The following is a 20,767-nucleotide window of genomic DNA, read 5'->3' as shown; positions in this document are numbered from 1 at the left end:
TAGTTGCGTCAAAAAGAATATTAGAATAGTAGAAGCTCACCAACTTATGGACATATAGCAGCAGTGCCTATGCTTCACATTCTCTCTCTTAACAGGCTTTCATGATTAGATGGCTGACAAATGGCGTCAAACTTACGACCTTAGAAGGATTTATTCTAACTTCTGTATTGATCATCATGTACTTATATGAACATTATCTTTTTTAGAAAAAAAAAAAAAAAAAGAAAAAAAAAGCTTACAAGGGCTAGTATTGGCTGCAATCGGCTTTCCCGCAGACATAAGAACTTTGCCTAAATTATCTATAGGGCAAAAATAGGATCAGCTAATAGAAACAAAAAATACAAATGCAGAATTAACACCCCTTGTCAAAGTCAATCCTGATCCTCCCGGAGCCACCATCATAGCCTTCCCGTGTAGACCCAGCGCTTGCTTTCATTGTACCTCCCCCACCAATTTCCATGGCTTTCTTACCCTTCTTCACTTGAGTCAAAAACTGATCCAAACCGAATAAATCAGCCTCCTCAGCAACTTGCTCAAACTCAACAGGCCTCTCTCTCTTACCACTTTTCTCTGCAGTTCCAGTGAATCCCTTGTCGGGTTTGAACCTCTTGGTGTTCCTAATCTTCTCAAGCTGTTCATCAGCTCCGCCATACATTTCATTATCCATATCTTTCTTCGGCTGGTATAGAGTGGAAAGTGTAGCTTGGGCGGTGAATAAGCCCTTGTCATATACATTGTACTGGTCATCAGCAGCAAAACCAGACTCCATCCCCTTCTCTTGGTTGAACAATCGTTGATCATACATGACTTCACCTCTTCCAGACCCAACGGACGCCATATCAAGAGCAACCTTCTCACTAATATCACGATCCCTATCTCTTGTAATCTTACTACTCTTTCCCATAGCAGCATCTTTGGCCTCCAACCTTCTCTCCCTCTCCCTCTCCCTCTCCCTTCGCCGTTCCTTGCGAATTTTCTCACGCCCCAATCTCACTTCCCTCTACTCTTTTGCCTCCCTTGTAACTTCTCTATCTCCTCTGCCAACATAATCAGATATCATGTCATCATCATCCATATCCATATTTCTAGCAGGTGCAGCCACAGGAGCTGCAATACCACTCCTCTCAGAACGTGCTCTAGCTCCCTCTTTTCCTTTTTTTTCATCTCCATCTCCTTTAGCACCTTTGATCTCATTGCCAAAGCTTCTCTCGCAAAATCGTCACTGATCTGAACATCTTGAAGACCCCTTCCATCAGCTGCAAGCCGCTTATCCAATGGAATGGTGAAACCCTTAGGATTCTTCCAGTTCGAAATGCAAGGTGGAATCTTCCAGTCCTGCTGATCTTTCACAGTCACAGGACGAGGTGGTGAATGCATGACCGTCACAGGTGGTGACCCCGAGGCCCTAGGAACCCTCTTATGCTTGAACTTAGGAGGTTCAAGAGGGTCCACCGGCATCTCTACCAACCTAATAACTCTCTCTTCCGCACCAGAATTAAAAGCCTGAGCTTGCTGCAACGGCTTATACTTAATAAACTTCGAATCAGATGAATGCTTAGGCACATTCTTGGGCTGAGCAGTACTCAACCTCACATTAATGACCCTCTCAATTGCAGCTTTAGTAGCTTCAGTAGTCTCTTCAATCTCCTTTTGCAGCTCTTCCAATTCTTCCTCCGAATAAGACTCCTCCCCCCTCAAAATTTTCGGCACAAGATCCCTATGTTGCGAATAAACAATTTTCGACGCATTTTCATTCTGCTTCACTACATTATCAAATGCCACATTCCCTTTACTATCCACAACAAAAGGCAATATCCTACAAATTGGTGTCTTATCCCTGCCCATTCCCATTCCCATTCCCATTCCCAAAGGATATTGAACAATATAAATCTCAGGGAACGCCCCACCATCACCAAAATCTTCGGGTTTTCGAGGTTTAAACCCGTCCCGATTTAAATTGGGAGGCACATTATATCCGTTATCAGCCAAACCCTTTACACCCTCTTGAGCACTAAATCGGTTCTTGAACCACGGATCATTAGTGTGATCGTATGGCGGCATCTTTCAATCAATCAATCAAACAAACAAAAAATTCCAGAAAACTTCAGACTTATCTCGAAATTCACTGCCAATCAACAAAAACGAAAGATAATCAATCTAATGAATGAAACACCGAATTATAAAAGAAAATATGAATGAATCACCAAATTATAAAAGAAAATATGACTTAATTACCAAAGTATGCATGTTAAATTGTTCGAGTATTTATAACCTAAATTCTTTCCAAAAATAAAAGTATTTATAACCTCAAAAAGTTGAATAATCCGAACCCTATTAAAACTATACCGACAATTAAATTAACCGAAGTGCGGAAATAAGCCCTAAATATTGAAAGATATTCAATGATTAAAAAAAATATCTTACGTTGGAAGCTGCACCAATGGAGGAGGAAAACGAAGAATTCAGAGCGCGCTTCAATGGAGGAGATAGAGCAGCGCAGAAAGTGAAAAAAATTCAAATCGGGGCAAATATAAACGTAATAGGTTTTTTTTTTTTTTTTTTTTTTTTTTTTTTTTTTTTTGAATAACCCTTTGAACAATCTTAAATAGTTAAATACTTAAATACCTCTCCCTTTTTTTTTTTAAGGAAATTATACCATGTATAGGACTTTAGAAAATTAAAAAAAAAAAAAAGTCTAATGTATACTCCGTATATTGATTTTCTTTTGCACGAATAACCCTTTAAATAATACTCCCTCTGTCTCTATTTTTTTGCCCCATTTGACTATGCGCGGTCTCCAAGACGCGTCTTAAAACAACTATATCTTTATTTTCATATACGTAAAAATTATAAAAACATAATATTAATAAAATATACAATGAGACGAATCTAGCAAGACCACTCATGACTATATTATTTTTTATAGATTAACGGTAAATTATGGTCAAAGATTTTAAAGTTTGACTCAAAAAATGACAATGGGGCAAAAATAAAGGAACAGAGGGAGTACTCCGTAATAGGCTAGCAAATTACAAATAAGTTTTAAGAGTCATAAATATATTAGAATACTAAAACAAATTAGATAATTGAACCTCTTAATAACAAAAGATAAAAAGCATCGTAGATAAGATAGGGTAAATACAAGTTTATCTGTCATAGTAACGAATTTTAATCTGGTGGCTATTTCTGTAAATATATTCAAAAGACATGGTCATTTATTCAGTACTTTTGGTGAGCTATCTAATTACTGTTTGCAATTTGCATTTAACAAATTACACATGTACCCCTCAACTAGTAAATAAAAAGACGCATATACCTCTCCATTGGTACTTTGAAAGACGATTATACCCCACATAAACAAATTTTGTATATCTGGAAGATAAACTGGGCACAACTCTTAAGATTAAAATTATCTAAAATAAAATTGAAGAATAATACTTGTGTCCCTAAAAGACACTGCTAAAAACATAATTAAATAAAGAACATAAATCTAACATACTTAAAGGAAAAAAAAAAATGCCTTGTAAGCCAAATCTAAACCCTCGTAGACTTAAAAGAAGTCTCCAAGAAACACTTAAAATTACAAAAAAAAAAAAAAACATTCAAAAAACGGTTCAATAATGCTCGGTATGCATCAAAGGACTCGAGAAAGTCTAAGTAGAATGAGCGTTCAAATAGTGCAAAAGTTAAACCATGGCCGAACTAAAGTCTTGTTCACTTCACCTTAAAAAAAAATGTTTAGTAAAACCGATTTCAATCAAGTAAAATCAAATAATTTCAGTTTGGTTAAATGATTTTAATACAATAAAATTTATTTCAATGCATTAAAAATAATTTAATTTCAGTAAAAGAGTTTAGCAAAAATAATAGAAATGTAAAAATCTCAAATAAGCCTAGCCTAAGTAAAAATCAAATAAGTATTGTGTGATTTGTGTCATGTTCAATTTTACCTGAACTTATATAATTTTTGTTAATTTTGTGTTTTTATGCCATTTGTCATATTCTTATCGGTCTATAATGGTTTTTTTTGTGACGGGTTGTGAATTTTTTCTTTTTTTTTTTTAATGTGGGGTGAACCGGCCTTATTTGGGGTTTTATTTGGAGGTCTTGAAGTCTACTCATCAGGTCTTCTCATGAAAATCATCAACTACTAGTCTGTAGTCAGTCACCCAAAACCCCTGCGCAAAATCTCTCTCTCTCTCGAGCTTCACTTCTCTCGCCAATGGCGGACACTGAAACCGCCAATGCATCGTCTCTGCGAAACGCCTTCGGAAATGTGCTTGCTGTTTTCATCCTCATCTTGATCGGAGTTCTCGCTTTCTCGATCCGTCTTTTCTCTGTAATTTCTTCTTCCTCTATTTAGATCTAATCCATAATTTAGGTCATTCTAATTCGCTTTTTTTCAAGCATAGATTTGGTAATTCTGGTTAGATTTCATTCTATGTACGAGTATATGTTTATTCAAATGCAATTTGGTATAATGTGTTTATGTGTTTTGCAGGTTATCAAATATGAAAGCGTCATTCATGAGTTTGATCCTTATTTCAATTATCGTGTTACTCAGGTTTTTATCTTACTTTTGTGCTGATTTTCATGGCAGTTTAATGTTTTTGTAGACTTCTGACATTTTTTTAGTGGTATTTTTTGAATTGGATATGCGACTTGTTGAATCTTTCTTGGTTTATGCATTTATAAGCTCAACGAATCGTTCAAGATGCTTAAATTATGCAAGTTAGGTCATTCGTTGCTCGATTTTTCGCAGATAGCTATTAGGAAGTGTATAATGCATGTGTGCTTCTAAAATGTATCAGTTCAGGGAGTAATTGACATTTTATTGAGATGATTAGTGGGAATAAGGCTGTAGTAATTATACAAATTGTATTTATTTCAATGCTGAGTTTTGCAAGTTAGGTTACTAGACTAGATGACCAGGTTTTCCGTTGCTAGCATTTAAAAATTGTACTCCGTATTATGCATGTACGTGACTAATAGGTTAATAGTAATGCCTTGGTGGAAGCTAGGCATTACTAATGCTAAATTGTGTTTCTTTCTTGCTGAGGGTTGAGCCTTTACAGAAACTATTATTCTAAGTGATTACATGACTGAGATTCTTCATGTTATCAATGTGGATCCTGAATTCCTGATCATCTTGCTCTGTAGCAGATTTTGTTGCTGTAGTTACTTTTAGTGCGGACGTTGTTTGTCTACCTTTTTTTTTTTCTTGACTAGTATAGTTTATTTGAAATACAAATTTGGCTGCCAAGCTTTAGTGCTCTCAGGAATATCATGATATCCTCAATAGATAAACTTTTAGGTCTTGCTCATATTGTTTACTATCTTTAAGGTCCATTTGTTTTAACTTATTATAACTTATTTTGACTTATATTAGATAAACTAAGTTCGAATAAGTTTAGTTTAAACAAAATAAGTTAGTGCTGCTACAGGGAAATAATATAAGTCCTGCCAAGATACTATAAGTTTAGGTAAGTTGACGATAAGTTCTGAAAAGTTAAAGATAAGCTCATATATATTCAGATAAGTTCTATTAATTTAATTTTAGACAAAGTAAGCTAGAACAAAACAGAGTCTTAGCTGTCAAATCACAGATTTAGTTGATAAGATATCTAAATAGTCACTGGAGGAGCTATAAGTTAATTTATAATTTATCATAATTTAACTCTAAGTTTAGTTAATACACAATCTTTGTTTCTCTGGTCATGATATTTGCCAAGCTCCCCTGTTAACCGAAGCAGTGAACTAAAGGATTCAATCTTAACTGCAAAGCTCCAGTGTGTGTGATGAAAGACTCATTAACTTAGGTTAGAAATAGGTATGACATGATATACTTAATTGTTCCCGGTCTCAGCAACCTACAAACTTACATTTTGGAAGGACTATAACAATGACGAATAAAATATCCAATAGTCTAATAATTTTTGAACTTTTAATGTTTTATTGAGTAGAAGAGCATCTGTCTCCCTTGAAATCTATTATGTGGACACTTGTATACAGACATATAGTGCAATATATGAATTTTGTTTTGTTGTTATTTGTACATTTTATTTAATTCAAATATGTTAGATTTGACTTTGGGGGTACTTGGCTTATATATCTTAGCGACTTTTTTTTACCTGTGGTTGCCCATTTATTTTAAGTTATTAAAACCTTTGTGTTGTTTGTGGGTTGTGAGAAATGAACTAATCATATGTTTATAACATATGAAAAACATGAGGAGATGGGACGATGTTTTAACTGATAATGATCACTGATTTTTGGCTGAGAAGCTAGTCATTTATTCTATTGAATGAAAGCAGAATGGGAGAGTGTGAATCCAATTGTCAAAGGATAGTACATTTTCTGTTAATGAATAATGCATTTCAGTTCTATCAACTTAACCTTGTTTGTCTAAGGTAGTGCAATATCACTGTAGTCTATACCTTGTTCGTTAATCTATATGCTCTAGACCTCTCATATAGTGTCCTTTTTTTTACAATCTTTTATTGTATGTGATATTGTGAATGGCTGAAAGCTGATGTCTTACACTGTCAATGAATGGAAAATTTTCAGTTTCTCACAAAGAATGGCATATATGATTTTTGGAACTGGTTTGACGACAGAACCTGGTAATTGCTGTTACAATTGGCTAACCAATATATATAAATTCATTTTTTTAGGGCCTGTTCTCATACGATTATTTTCAGTTCAGCTCTAATAAGTTCAGTTCAGCTCAGCTCTAATAAGTTCAGTTCAGTTCAGCTCCTAATTTCCTGCTCTTATAAAATAATATTCATTTCAGTTCAGCTTTAATAAGTTTAGTTCAGCTCAACTCAGTTCACTTCAGCTTTAATAAGTTTAGTTCAGCTCAACTCAGTTCACTTCAGTTCTAATAAGTTCAGTTCAGTTCAGCTCATTTCAGTCAATGAGAACAGGCCCTTAGTTGTCTTTTCCTTTTGGATTTGTACCGGATGTTTTAAAATATTTAATGTGATTATCCCCCTTTCAGGTACCCACTGGGTCGTGTGATTGGTGGAACTGTTTATCCTGGATTAACACTGACGGCAGGTACCATGTGGTGGTAAGTTTTCCATACTTTAATCAAACTGATTTTTCCCAACTCTGGTCTGTATCTTATTGTGTGCTTCACTGATTCATGTAATCTCTGTTTATATTCTACTATTTCCTTTTCTAGTAATTTTTTTTAGTTCTTGACCTGAGAGAAAAGGAAATGACATTGTTTTGTGTTGATAGGTTACTGCATTCTGTGAACATCCCTTTGTCTGTGGAGACTGTCTGTGTGTTTACTGCACCAGTATTTTCTGCTTTTGCATCATGGGCTACCTATTTTCTCACAAAGGTCAGTTTTTTTTCATAATCCTTAACTAATATATATACTGTTGTGCCTCCTTCTTCTACCCTAATATAAGTTAGAGGACCTTTTTATTTATTTAACTGGTTAACATTGAATAATATGATCTTTCAGGAAGTGAAGGGCCCGGGTGCAGGGTTAACAGCTGCATTACTATTGGGCATGGTAAGCCTAGGATTTTTATGTCTAATTTGTTTCATATGGCAATTATATCTACTTCATCTATTGCTTTCTTATTTTTGTACATTTTTCTGAAAACTATTTAGCATACTTGTATCATTCTTATGTGCATATTAGTATGTTGTTCACCATTTGATTTTGTTTAAGGAATTTGAATAGCTCCAACATACGGACTCTTAATCTGCATAAAATTCGTAAAGCCAGTCATTTCTTTATTTTTTTGAAAGTTCATGTTTTATTTCATTGTTCCTAATTTTACTTAGTTGGTAATGGGAAACTTTCTTCAAATCTCAAAAAAGTGAACCCAATATTGGTATAACCAAATTCAGAATTGCTTAGGACAATGCAAAGAACTATGAATATGTAAATGGCATAGTCCGCTGTTGATTTATACATTGAGAAACCGATTTGGTGAAAATATATATTTTTCTGTTATCGATTTGTAGTCAGCACTTATGAATTCTTTACGTTTTTATGTTTTGAGAAAACTTCTTGAAACCATAGGTGTCTGAAAGAGAGACTCTAAGGCTTTGTTCTTTTCACCTGGTTTCTTTATCGATTAAACCGATTGGAACTACTATGTTTTTATGTCAATTTTGCTTAGTAAAACTGATTGGAACTACAACGTTTTAGTCTTCAAAACTCAAAAGGTAGGTTTCAACAAAAATTTGCTCCCAGGAATTAAAACTTTAAGAATACCATGTCTTTGTTAAGAGTTCAGACAATTTACTTCTTTGAAATCAGGAATTCTAGCTCAGACTACTGGAAGAATTGGATACATTCTTTTCATTTCTTAAGGCCAGAGTTTTAAGTAGGTAATGTGTAGAAATATCAAGAGGAAACCCTTGTTCATCTTATGTTGGATTTATTCAATTACTCATAACCAAAAAATGAATTATAGTTTCTAGCCTAGAAAACCCAGAACAGAAAGGTACAGGTTTAGCTCGAGGCTGCATTGTCCTGTATGAAATGTATATTTGTTTAACTATTCCTAAGTTTCTTTGTGCCTTACACATGTCCAAGCATATGATGAATTTCAGTTTTTGTTTTTTCATTGCTACTTCTGTTTCTGTTAAATCCTTATTCACTCTGTTCTTTTGCAGGTTCCATCCTATATATCTCGATCTGTGGCTGGCAGCTATGACAATGAAGCCGTAGCTATTTTTGCATTGATTTTTACCTTCTGTCTTTATGTCAAAGTAAGTTTTAAGCCCAACTTCTGTGCTTGTGTGTGTGTGTGTGTGTGTTTTTTTTTTTTTTTTTTTCTAAGGCTTCAAACTCATCTAGCTTGGCAATCTCTATATGGTTTTTTTTATTAGTGGGTTAACATTGGCCAACTTTTTGAGTGCAGACTTTGAACACCGGCTCTCTGTTTTATGCAACTTTGAATGCCATAGCATACTTCTATATGGTAGGTTTCCTGTGACCTGTCTTGATCGTTTTTTTTTTTTTCAATTGAGCTCTTTGATGTAAGTTATACTCTGTTTCTTTAGGTTTGCTCGTGGGGAGGATACACCTTCATAATTAATCTTATTCCCATGCACGTGCTCCTTTGCATTGTTACTGGCCGATATTCTAACAGACTGTATATTGCATATGCTCCTCTGGTAAGCATCTCTAACATTGTTGCTTTTGTTTATGTAATACCTACAGTTTAACTTGCAAAGTTTAAAAGTTGCCAGTTTGCAACTGTTTTACTGATGGAATGATGTGCTGGATTTTTCATTCTGTTTTGTGTGAAAAGAAAGAATGTTGATTTGGTGTGATGTATTATTATGCTCCTGCTGAGAACTGAAGAAGTTACTTGAGTAGAAAGAAAAAGACTTGTAACATCATTGTACGGATAAGGAAGGCTGCCTCTATCTATTTACAATTCTTTGCTAATAGACTGACATTTGTTTTGTTCATGCTGTGTTTCTGTCTGTATACTTGCATTTAATTACTCTTTATTTGTTCTTGTAAAATTGCATAAATAATTTCTTTTGCACAAATCATGTGACAAACTGAGAAGAACTTGAATATTCTTTTAGCATCAAGTAGCGTATCAACCAAGCTAATCAGTTTATACTCTAAACCATTTTAATAGATTTCCTTACTGTCTAAATTTAAGTCCATCTCCAACAGAGCAAATGATTCTCTTCATTTTGACCGTGAAATGGACTTAATTAAAATAGCTTATTAAAAGGACTGCACTTTTAATTTGTTCTGAAGTAGCAGATTCTAGTTGATATCATAGTAAGGGTGAGTTAGAAATAGCCTTTAAGGTTGTGTATATTTAACCCCTTTATTTCATCAAGATGGGAGCCTTTTTTGAGTTATTTGGTTGATGTTGCATTTTTTATCTTAAATTTTGTTCATGCGTATTATTTTAGAGTAAAATGGTTGTTTGAAACATCATGAATGCAGGTTGTGTTGGGCACATTGTTAGCTGCATTGGTTCCTGTTGTTGGTTTCAATGCCGTCTTGACATCAGAACATTTTGCATCATTTTTGGTAAGCTTTATATTGATGCATACTCTGGTTTCTTTTTCCTGGTATACAGCACAGCATACCAAGTGAATTTCCATCAGGTCTATAATTACTTCAAGCAATTAGCAGATGTTTATATGAATTATTTTCTTTTAGAAAGTGATATGGTTTTCGTTTTTATTTTTGGGGACTTCCTTTTGCCTATTGATGTTGACAAACTCCCCCTGTGTTGAACCCACTTGAATAATGGCTGGGCAGGTGAGGATTTACTCAGAACCCAACTAGGCAACTACCCCAAGGCTCTATCTTGTGACGCGTTTAGTTTGAAGTTTGAACTGCCAACTGCGAAGAAAATTTAGAAAATTGCACAACTAAGTACTACCTGTGTTGAACCCACTTGAATAATGGCTGGGCAGGTGAGGATTTACTCAGAACCCAACTAGGCAACTACCCCAAGGCTCTATCTTGTGACGCGTTTAGTTTGAAGTTTGAACTGCCAACTGTGAAGAAAATTTAGAAAATTGCACAACTAAGTACTACCTATGGCAGTCAAGTAGAATAACTATTAATGTAGTTGTCGGTAGTAGAGAGGGAAAAAAAAAAAGAAAAGAAAAAAAAGACAATATCACCTAGTACAGGTCTCACCTAAGCAGGATGTGAGATGTTTGAGTTGCATCAAATTTAGTACACGTCTCACCTAAACAGGACGTTAAGTGGTTGAGTTTTAAGCATTATAATTCCTAATTTCCTATGAAGTTGAAACTAGGATATTTCTTGCTATCAATAATTTCTAATCCATACGCACCAATCATCAATTATTTAAGATTATTGTATGAAGTGGTAAAAAAATTGATATGTATGACTGTATGGGTTGAAATGTTATTCATAGGCTTGTTTATCATAGAAAACTAGTCTTCTAGACTCATACCTTCACTTTCTTTTGGGATGTCTGATTCATGAAAGATGACTGCAGGTGTTCATTATTCTCCATGTGGTCGCACTTGTGTATTACATCAAGGGAATTCTTTCTCCTCAGATGTTCAAAGTTGCTGTAACTCTTGTAGTAACTGGTGGCCTGTAAGCAATCCTCTTTTTTTTTTTTAATTTTTTTTTTTTTATGCTTCTTGTTACATTCACCAAGTTATAAGCTTAAATTAGCTTCCTTCAACACTTGTTTTAGTCACAGAAAAGAGGGGATCTGACACAATAAAGTTTCAGTTCTGTTATGTTAATTCTTTTTAGTTGGTTTCTTAAGGGGAAACCATTATCCTCTTTTTTCATAATCTTCTAGATTGAATCACGAGAAATTTATGCTGAATTGCTGGTGTTCTTTCTTTGTGTATTTTTCCTTCCTCTCTAGCTAGGGAACCCCTCAATGAACCCGATTATAATCATTATATACCCTTTTTTAAGCTTCTTTAGTCTATATCTTAGTTCAAGATCCCTCTTACCAACTGGAATAGAGAATTAGTAGATCTGTTCCGCCCCGAATGAGAATTGGCTAGAGTTATGAAATTATAATCTAGAATCTGTTGATCGAGTCAATTCCATGATTATAAGTTCATATATCACTAGCAATCACGATATTCTCCAGGAACAACTGAGCCTTAACTCGGGTATTTTAGGGAGTTGGCCAGCATTAAATTGGGTATTCTTGGGGGTTGGCCTGTCTCATGTATTCAGTAGGAGCTTTGGCCTAGCGCTAGCCAGGAAAATCAAACTTTACCGTTGAATAAAAACACACTTCTTGGCATTGATTGAGCTACTTGTCAAGCTTGTTGTAAAAGAGTGAGTAGACCTGTTTAGCTCTGTTTACCCATCACTGTAATTACTTGAAAACCAAACCACCACTTCATAAATACGAACAGACTAGCTGGTATCTTTTTTTTAGTATCAACATGTAATGCGTGCTAAATTGTTAGTGACAACCTTGCATGTTCTAATGACCAAGTAGTAGTATACTTTTCCACTCATCATCCTGCATCCGTAACATGGAAGGCCCGTAGATGGTGTCATTGTACCAAATAACGCATATTTTTCCATTTTAATCGAACTTTCAACCCATTATGCTATTTTGTTTTATCTTTTAACTGATTGAACAAGTATATTTGCTGTTTCAGGGCAGTTTGTTTTGCTGTAGCAGCTATACTTATTGCGCTCGTGGCTTCTAGCCCAACGATGGGATGGAGTGGGCGAAGTCTTAGTCTCCTTGATCCGTATGCAACTATCCCTGCTATATTCTTTTATAGTTTAACTGATAGTTCCTTGAACGTTATATGCAGATGTTTTTCTCTCCGCTACCTTTTTTCTATGGTTTGTGTAATTAGCCAATAACTGAAGAAAATATTGATTAAATGGGGGCTAGTGAAGGAAAAAAAATAAAAGAGAGGTTCTAAACAAGTGGGTTTCCCGCTGCCAGTCCCAAGCCTGGATAAAGGAGGAGGGTTACGGTAGGCCAGTGACAGCCAGTATAAAACTTCGTCACATCCCATGACATGAGCCAAACAGATATTTTCGTGGGGGCGTTCCCTACTCAGCGACGCGCTGCACTTCCTAGACCCGGGTGTAGTGATAAGTATGCAAGGGTTGCTAGGTCGTCGCCCAGAAGCGACGCGCCACATTGCCCGAGTGTGGTGTCAAATGAGCAAGGGCGTGCCATTGGGGCGTTCCCTACTGAGCGACGCGCTGCACTTCCCAGACCCGGGTGCAGTGATAAGTATGTAAGGGTTGCTAGGTCGTCGCCCAGAAGCGACGCGCCATATTGCCCAATTGTGGTGTCAAATAATCAAGGACTTGGAGTTGGGATCAGGAGGGAGCGTGGGAGAAAAGAATTTAGTTTGCGGATTGGTTCTTGGAATGTGGGGTCTCTTACGGGAAAATCAGCAGAATTGGTAGAAGTAATGAAAAGACGACGCGTGAACATCATGTGCCTCCAAGAGACAAGATGGACAGGAGAAGGAGCTCGAGGCTTGGTTTTGGGGTATAAGGTATGGTATGTTGGGCAAGAAACGAGCCACAGAACAAGGAATGGTGGAGCTAGGAACGGAGTTGGTGTGGTTCTCGATGAGAGGTTGGCAAAAGAGGTGATCGAGGTCTATCGGAAGAACGATAGGTTGATAAGGCTGAAGTTGCTATGTGGCAAGGAGATTGTGAATGTTATCAGTGCTTATGCTCCCCAAGTGGGTTTAGATGCAGAAGAGAAACGACAATTTTGGGAGGACCTAGACGAGGTGGTGCAGGGTGTCCACCACTCAGAGAAGTTATATATTGGAGGGGATCTAAATGGGCACGTTGGGGCGAGCCGAGATGGCTATGAGAGTGTCCATGGAGGCTTTGGGTATGGGCAGAGGGACGTCGGTGGTGAAGCTATTATGGATTTTGCCCAATCATATGATTTAATTTTGGCTAATACTTGGTTTAAGAAGAGGGATTCACACTTGATAACTTTTCGGAATGGAGCAAATGCAACTCAAATAGACTTCCTGCTCACAAGGAGCATAGATAGACAAAGTTGCATAAACTGTAAGGTTATCCCAGGGGAGAGTGTGGTCACCCAACACCGGCTATTGGTAATGACTATTCGTCTGAAAGAGAAGGCGAAGAAAAAAGTTAGACAAGAAGAACCAAGGATAAGATGGTGGACCCTAAGGGATGCAAAAGCTAAGGTTTTTACAGAAAAGGTAATTGAAGAAGCGGATTGGGATGGAGAGGTGGATCCGGACATGACCTGGTTACGAATGAAGAACTGTTTCCTAAGAGTGGCCAAAGAGGTCTTAGGGGAAGTAAGGGGAAGAACTTCGGTACAGAGAGATACTTCGTGGTGGAATGAAGAGGTGAAAGCAGTAATTAAGCAAAAAAGGGAATGCTATCAAGCCTTAGGAAAATGTAGGAGTGATGAAACCTTTGCAGCGTATAAGGAGGCTAAGAGTAAGGCAAAGGCAGCTGTTCGCCAAGCAAAAGAAAAGGCATATCAGGAGGTTTATGAAAAGCTTGATTCCAAGGAGGGAGAAAGGATCATTTATAAGATGGCAAAGAGAAGACAAGAGGCAAGGAAGGATATTGGCATGGTGAAGTGTGTCAAAGATAAGAACCAAATGGTCCTAGTGCAAGAGGAGGGCATCAAGGACAGGTGGAAGGGGTACTTCGATGAATTATTTAATGGAAGTAATGGAGTTGTGATAGGAGATACCTCTATGAGTGATGAAGAAATCAACATGGAGTATGTGCGAAGGATTAGGAGAGTAGAGGTGGAGATTGCACTGAGGAAGATGAAACCTAAGAAGGCGGTTGGCCCTGATGGGGTACCGATAGAGGTGTGGAGGTGTTTGGGTAAGATTGGTATTGATTGGTTAACAAACCTTTTCAACAAGATATGGACGGCTACAAGGATCCCACAAGATTGGAGGAAGAGCACCTTGGTCCCGGTTTATAAAAACAAAGGAGACGCTCAAGATTGTTCTAACTATCGAGGAATTAAGCTTATGAGCCATACTATGAAGTTGTGGGAAAGGGTGATTGAACAAAGGTTGAGGGCATGCACAAGCATTTCAGATAACCAATTTGGTTTTATGCCTGGGAGATCTACTATGGAGGCAATCCATTTGATAAGACAAATGATGGAGTTTTATAGGGTAAAGAAGAAAGATCTTCATATGGTCTTTATTGATTTAGAGAAGGCATATGACAAGGTGCCAAGAGAGATACTTTGGTGGGCAATGTTGAAGAAAGGTATCCCACGAAGGTATGTAGACCTAGTTAAGGATATGTATCGGGATGTGTCAACAAATGTGAGGACATGCGGAGGGTTGACAAAAGATTTCCCTATTACAATCGGATTGCATCAAGGGTCTGCATTAAGCCCTTTTCTTTTTGCAACGGTTCTAGACGAATTAACTAGACCAATTCAAGATGAGGTTCCATGGTGTATGCTGTTCGCAGATGATATCGTTTTGGTGGATGAGACTAAGGATGGGGTTAATGTCAAGTTGGAGCAATGGAGGCAAAGGTTGGAATCTAGAGGGTTTAAGCTAAGTCGGAGTAAGACTGAATATTTGGTATGTCGTTTTGGCACTCAGAGGGGGACAAGCAATGAAGTGGTGAGTTTGGATGGAAAGGATTTGACCATGAGTGAATGTTTTAAGTACCTAGGGTCGATCATCCAGAAGAATGGTGACATTGATCAAGACGTGACCCACAGGATTAAGTCAGGGTGGCTTAAATGGAGAGCGGCCACGGGAGTGCTATGCGACCGCAGCATTCCCTTAAAGTTGAAGGGAAAATTCTACAGGACTGCCATAAGACCAGTGTTGCTCTATGGTACAGAATGTTGGGCTTCTAAGAAAGAGCATATTAAAAAGATGGAGGTTACGGAAATGCGCATGTTAAGGTGGATGTGTGGAAACACTTTAAGAGATAGAATCAGAAATGAGGTTATTCGCAAGAAAGTAGGTGTGGCGGGCATTGTAGATAAATTAAGGGAAAATCGTCTGCGTTGGTTTGGACATGTAAGACGGAGACCCGAGGGTGCACCGGTGCGAAGAGTGGAAGAGTGGGACCATGGAGGGATTAAACGAGGAAGAGGGAGACCAAAGATGACTTGGTTGGAAGGAGTGAGGAAGGATATGAAGTGCATGGATTTACGTGAGGATGAAGTTTTGGATCGTAAGGGATGGAGGAGAAAGATTTATGTTGATGACTACACGGAATAATCAAATTTGGTTCATGTTAGCCGACCCCACTTTTGGGATTAAGGCTTTGATTGATTGATTGATTGATTGATTGTTCTAAACAAGGATGAAAAAAAAAGGAGTGTGTAGGTAAATTGAGTATCTTTTCTAGACGTGTTTCTTCATCCTAAATATGAAAAGGATAATAATGGATTTAGAGTATTTAGGACTAATTTGTGGGATACATTCTTCTTTTCTTTTCCTCCATCCTTAAACCTGTATATTAAGTGCCTTATGCCTGCTTAACTTTTAACATGACGTCTGCACTGAAGCTTGAACCCTAATGGTGTGGTAGTTATACATGCTAGACTGCTGGAGTGGAGGGACAGAAACCCTTTATCTTTTATGGTTGGTAATATATACACCTAAGGGATTAAATCAGGAAGCTTTCCATAAAAGGTCTTTTCACTTTTAACTCCTCCATAAGTCTGAAGTCTTTTTTAGTGTGGAGAACTAACTCGTGTCAGTCATATCTATGGATGATCATTCTCTTAGGATGATGGCTCTATCACTTCTCCTCGTATAATAGAATGATCCTGAACCCACATACTTGTCATATCATGGCTCTATGGATGATCATTTGTCGTTTATGATTGGTAATGTATACATCACAAGAAGTATATACGACCTGTGGAACCCACATGTCATATGGAGTATTTAGATATTGGACACACTCAAATATGGCCTATTGATTTTTAATGTTGTGATGTTTCCATTTTAATGGAGTTCAGATTTTCTTCTGAGCATAGACAATTGTTCACTTAATGCTTCTTCTCTCTAAGATTTCTGGTTATAAATGCTGATTATGAAATTCCTTTTGTTTTTGCTTTGTTCTTGGGGGTTGGGCGGAAAATTACAGAACTTATGCAAGCAAATACATACCGATCATTGCTAGTGTTAGTGAACATCAACCGCCTACATGGCCATCTTACTTCATGGACATCAATGTATTGGCATTCTTGGTTCCCGCTGGAATTATTGTAAGTTGTATTTGTATTATTTTTTTCTGTAGTTAATTCTTAGTGATCCCCTTGAGCTCTCTCTCTCTCTCTCTCTCTCTCATCATTGTGAAATCATCCACTTTTCTGTAATGGTCTATGTTTCTTGTAGGCTTGTTTTTCACCGCTGTCTGATGCAAGCTCGTTTGTAGTCCTCTACATTGTGATGTCAGTATACTTTTCAGGTGTTATGGTGAGTAAATTAGCAAGAAGTTTGACTTTGTTTTTTCATTGGTAATTGTTTTAGTCCCTCATTGTTCACTTTTTTTATCTGGATGTAGGTGCGGCTTATGCTAGTACTTGCTCCGGCAGCGTGCATAATGTCTGGAATTGCTCTGTCAGAAGCTTTTGATGTTTTTGCTCGGTCTATCAAATTTCAGATGCCCTCATTGTTAGAAACTCCCCCTGATGAGGTGGCTATGAGAATTTAAGACATTCAAATCATTTGAATTACTTTTTATTCATCTGGAGGCTAAACTTTATTGTTTTGTGTTAACTGTCAAGGCAGGAGAAGTGAGTTCTGGCAATGCTGAGATACAAAACAATGTGGCAAAAACTGATAAAAATGAAGATGCCACAAAAGAGCGGCCTTCGAAAAAGGGAAAGAAGAAGGAAAAGGAAAAAGAAAAGGAAAAGGAAGTTCCTGAGAGGGCTCCCTTGAGGTCCCGTGTTGGGAGAAGGCTTCTTGTTTTACCCTTTGAAGCATCTCTAATTGCCTTGTTCTTGACTGTCTTGCTGGGTGGTTTTTATGTGGTATGGTTACTTTCCTTATCCATGCTATTGATTATCATCTGCACCTTCATCACAATTCTTTTTACTGCCAGAAAATATGTTTGCAACTTGTGTCTCTGACTTCATTACCTAAATTAATGACACATTTGGTAATCTTATACTTTTGGTTTCATCATTACCCTTCCGTCCAAGTGAATTCTGAATAAAAGGAACCTTTTTTTTTCCCCCTAGCTTTTGCCATAATAAAAATTATTGATTACTTATTGGTGGCTGTGAAAATTATTTTAACACATCACATAACTTACACTAAATTTTTATTTAGGGAGTTTAGCTTTAGCTTTGAGGCAATTGTTTAGAGAGGCTCCAGATCGAGTGATGGTTAGCATAAATTTCTTCTGTATACTGAACCAGACATTGCAAATAGGTTTGTGGAATTTAAAATGGGCTCATATGGTCATGGATGCATCTGCTGCATTGCATTTCAGTTTTATTCTGTTTACCAACCTCTGATGGCTTTGTCATGATTATTTTTATCCATTCTCCAGCGTCTTTCTGTTTTATTTTGATTTGTTGAGTTGGTCAAGTGTATTGCTGATTAAATGTTTGAGTGTTTTGTAGGTACACTGTGTTTGGGCAGCAGCAGAGGCATACTCGGCGCCATCTATTGTTTTGACATCTCATACACATGATGGTCTGCATGTTTTTGATGATTTCAGGGAGGCATATGCTTGGTTAAGCCACAACACTGAGGTGGATGATAAAGTGAGTGGTGTATTGTCTTCATATGATCTTTGATCACTTTGATGTTACCTTCATATTCTACACTTATAAACTCGTGTTGTATGGAAAGGAATTCAATTATTTTAACATCTATGATCTATGTGATATTAGGTTTGATCTTTTGCATGTGCTTGTTAAAGTTTGGTATACTGGTGTTGTCGATTTATGGTCTGTTATCACCTTCCTGTGGTCTCTTCCGTTATTACTTCATAACTTTAAGCTTTGATCAAACCAATACTATCTTAGAAACCTACATCATACAAATTCCTAGTAGTTTGTCAGCCTTTGGTGGAAGATGAATAGTAGTTTATGCAAATGTCTTTTATCTGAATCAAAATCTGGTAATCACTAAAATATAAGAGAGGCCATTCATTGCTGTATTTTAGTTATCACAATAATCCCATGTACATTATCTAGATATGGGGATAAAATCCTAATAGATATATCCTTCATGACCCCTCAATTACTCACGACCAATTGTTTGTTATTCACACGTTTCAAATTGATTGCAGTAGTGCTTGGAAGACTTCATGAATTTTGTTAGCAAAATTTGTGCGATTGTGTTTTCTCATATGTATGATCTGTCCTCTTCTGTAATTGATTAATATGTGTCTCTGTCTGGTCTAATATTTAACAAGGGAAGTATGTAAATTATATCATATCTTGGAGTCCAACTGTTAGAAGAAACAAAATCCTAACAAAAACTTCTCTGCAGGTGGCATCTTGGTGGGACTATGGATACCAAACAACAGCCATGGCCAACCGTACTGTCATTGTTGATAATAACACGTGGAATAATACTCACATTGCCACTGTTGGAACAGCTATGTCTTCTCCGGAAAAGGCAGCATGGGAAATTTATAACTCTCTGGATGTTAAATATGTCCTCGTTGTATTTGGAGGTTAATTTGCCACTTACTGCTGTTTCTTTAATGATATTTTTTCGGTCATTGAAAATAGAATGTGGGACCTAGAATTGAGATTTTATTGTGCATAGGTCTTGTGGGCTACCCCAGTGACGATATCAATAAATTCTTATGGATGGTTCGAATAGGAGGTGGTGTATTTCCGCATATTAAGGAACCTGATTATCTGGTAAGAACTTTACATTACCTCTAGCAATTAGTAAGTTTAACCTAGCTAGTCTTTAACTCTATATTGTCTTCTATACGATGATCTCTCTTTTTGGGTAATTCATCCATTCTTGTTATCTGAGTAAGATGCAGATGCTCTATTGTTCGTTGTTGCTTACTTTTTTTGTAATTAACATTCTCATCTTGCTAAATATATAAATTGTGCTGCTGTACAGAGAGATGGTCAGTATCGGATTGACTCTCAGGCAACACCAACGATGCTTAATAGTTTAATGTACAAGCTTTCATACTACAGGTTAGGGTGAAGTTGATCTCGAATAATTTTCTGATATCTCTGTTGCCTCTAACCTTTTCTATATCATTTCTACAATCTTAAAACTTATTTTGCCTGATTCAGATTTGTAGAAACAGATGGAAAAGGATATGACAGAGTTAGGAGGACTGAAATTGGAAAGAAGCATTTCAAGCTTACTCATTTTGAGGAGGTACTGTAATCTTATGCTATTGTACATCGTATATTTTAGGGAGTACTGTAATTCAGTGACTAGGGTACCAAGTAGCCCCTTACCCCCTCGCATAACCACAAAAGCTACATAATAGAAACAGATTAAGAATTGTACAATAAAAACCGATTTTTCTGGCCATATTATCGATTATTTCTGATTGTCCAATCCTTCAAAACTGAGGATGTTGTCTGGGTATTTTTTGTGTCCTCTAGGCATTTACATCTCATCACTGGATGGTAAGGATTTATAAATTGAAGCCTCCAAAGAACAGATTAAGAGGAAAGATCAAGAAATCAAAATCGGTAATTTCATTCAACCATTACTTTCTTTTTACCTTGCTGGCCAACCAATATTTAGTTCTCACTAACGGTATTCTTGCTTTTGTCAGAAAACAAGCTCAGCTAGCTCAAAAAGAAGCAGCACTTTGAAAAGGAATCCATGGCAGTAACTTCTTTTTCCATTCCTTGTTGCATATTTATAGAGTAGGGAAGTCTTAGGTCACTCAATTGTAACCCATAGGGCTTCTAGAGAGAAATCATAGAGCATTGATTGAATCAAAGAAATAGTTACCTACGACGCTTAGTCCCCCCCCCCCCCCCCCCTCTCTCTCTCTCTCTCACTTTTACCAGTTAGTTATTTACTTCATGGGGAGAGAAGGCTGCTCCAATTTTCTACTCTGGTTGCGTGATTGTGGTGTTTTTGGCATGGTAATGGAAACTGTACTAAATAGTAGACCATTGAGAGAGATTCTAAGTAATTTACACAGTTATTTTTTGCAGCCAAAATGATTCTGTTCCAATTTTGAATTTCAGTTGCACAGCTAATATTCACTCTTTTGTATGAGCTCATTGACGCAGGATAAGAATTCTATTCTATTTCAAGTAACAGAGCTTCAGCTGAATAAATCAAATTTCGA

General features: G+C 36.9%; 1 protein-coding gene and 1 pseudogene across 1 annotated transcript; one reads left to right on the top strand and one right to left on the bottom strand.

The window, feature by feature from the left end:
* Window positions 1-62: 62 nt before the first annotated feature.
* Window positions 63-2,061, bottom strand: LOC145577621 (SNW/SKI-interacting protein pseudogene; annotated as a pseudogene).
* Window positions 2,062-4,115: 2,054 nt separating this feature from the next.
* Window positions 4,116-20,629, top strand: LOC145579900 (dolichyl-diphosphooligosaccharide--protein glycosyltransferase subunit STT3A-like). The gene is made up of 23 exons (XM_081637195.1): window positions 4,116-4,339; window positions 4,502-4,564; window positions 6,568-6,623; window positions 7,004-7,075; window positions 7,249-7,354; window positions 7,481-7,531; window positions 8,650-8,745; window positions 8,898-8,957; window positions 9,040-9,153; window positions 9,953-10,039; window positions 10,989-11,092; window positions 12,136-12,231; window positions 16,601-16,721; window positions 16,852-16,932; window positions 17,021-17,152; window positions 17,244-17,492; window positions 18,090-18,233; window positions 18,967-19,153; window positions 19,249-19,346; window positions 19,561-19,640; window positions 19,743-19,830; window positions 20,064-20,153; window positions 20,240-20,629. Exons 1-23 carry the CDS (start codon window positions 4,223-4,225, stop codon window positions 20,297-20,299), a joined length of 2,352 nt encoding a protein of 783 aa, XP_081493321.1. The 5' UTR covers window positions 4,116-4,222; the 3' UTR covers window positions 20,300-20,629.
* Window positions 20,630-20,767: the final 138 nt, after the last annotated feature.

This window comes from Chenopodium album, chromosome 14 (assembly GCF_948465745.1).
Source record: "Chenopodium album chromosome 14, dcCheAlbu1.1, whole genome shotgun sequence".
In the NCBI taxonomy this organism is placed as follows: domain Eukaryota; kingdom Viridiplantae; phylum Streptophyta; class Magnoliopsida; order Caryophyllales; family Amaranthaceae; genus Chenopodium; species Chenopodium album.
Note: the sequence above shows the minus strand (reverse complement) of the source record. Positions and strands in the feature narration are given on the sequence as shown.

Coding starts and splice junctions, on each gene's coding strand:
- LOC145579900 (XM_081637195.1), top strand. CDS start 4,223: ATGGCGGACACTGAAACCGCCAATGCATCGTCTCTGCGAAACGCCTTC. Junction 16,933..17,020: donor TATACTTTTCAGGTGTTATG/GTGAGTAAATTA, acceptor ATCTGGATGTAG/GTGCGGCTTATGCTAGTACT. Junction 19,347..19,560: donor TTAAGGAACCTGATTATCTG/GTAAGAACTTTA, acceptor GCTGCTGTACAG/AGAGATGGTCAGTATCGGAT.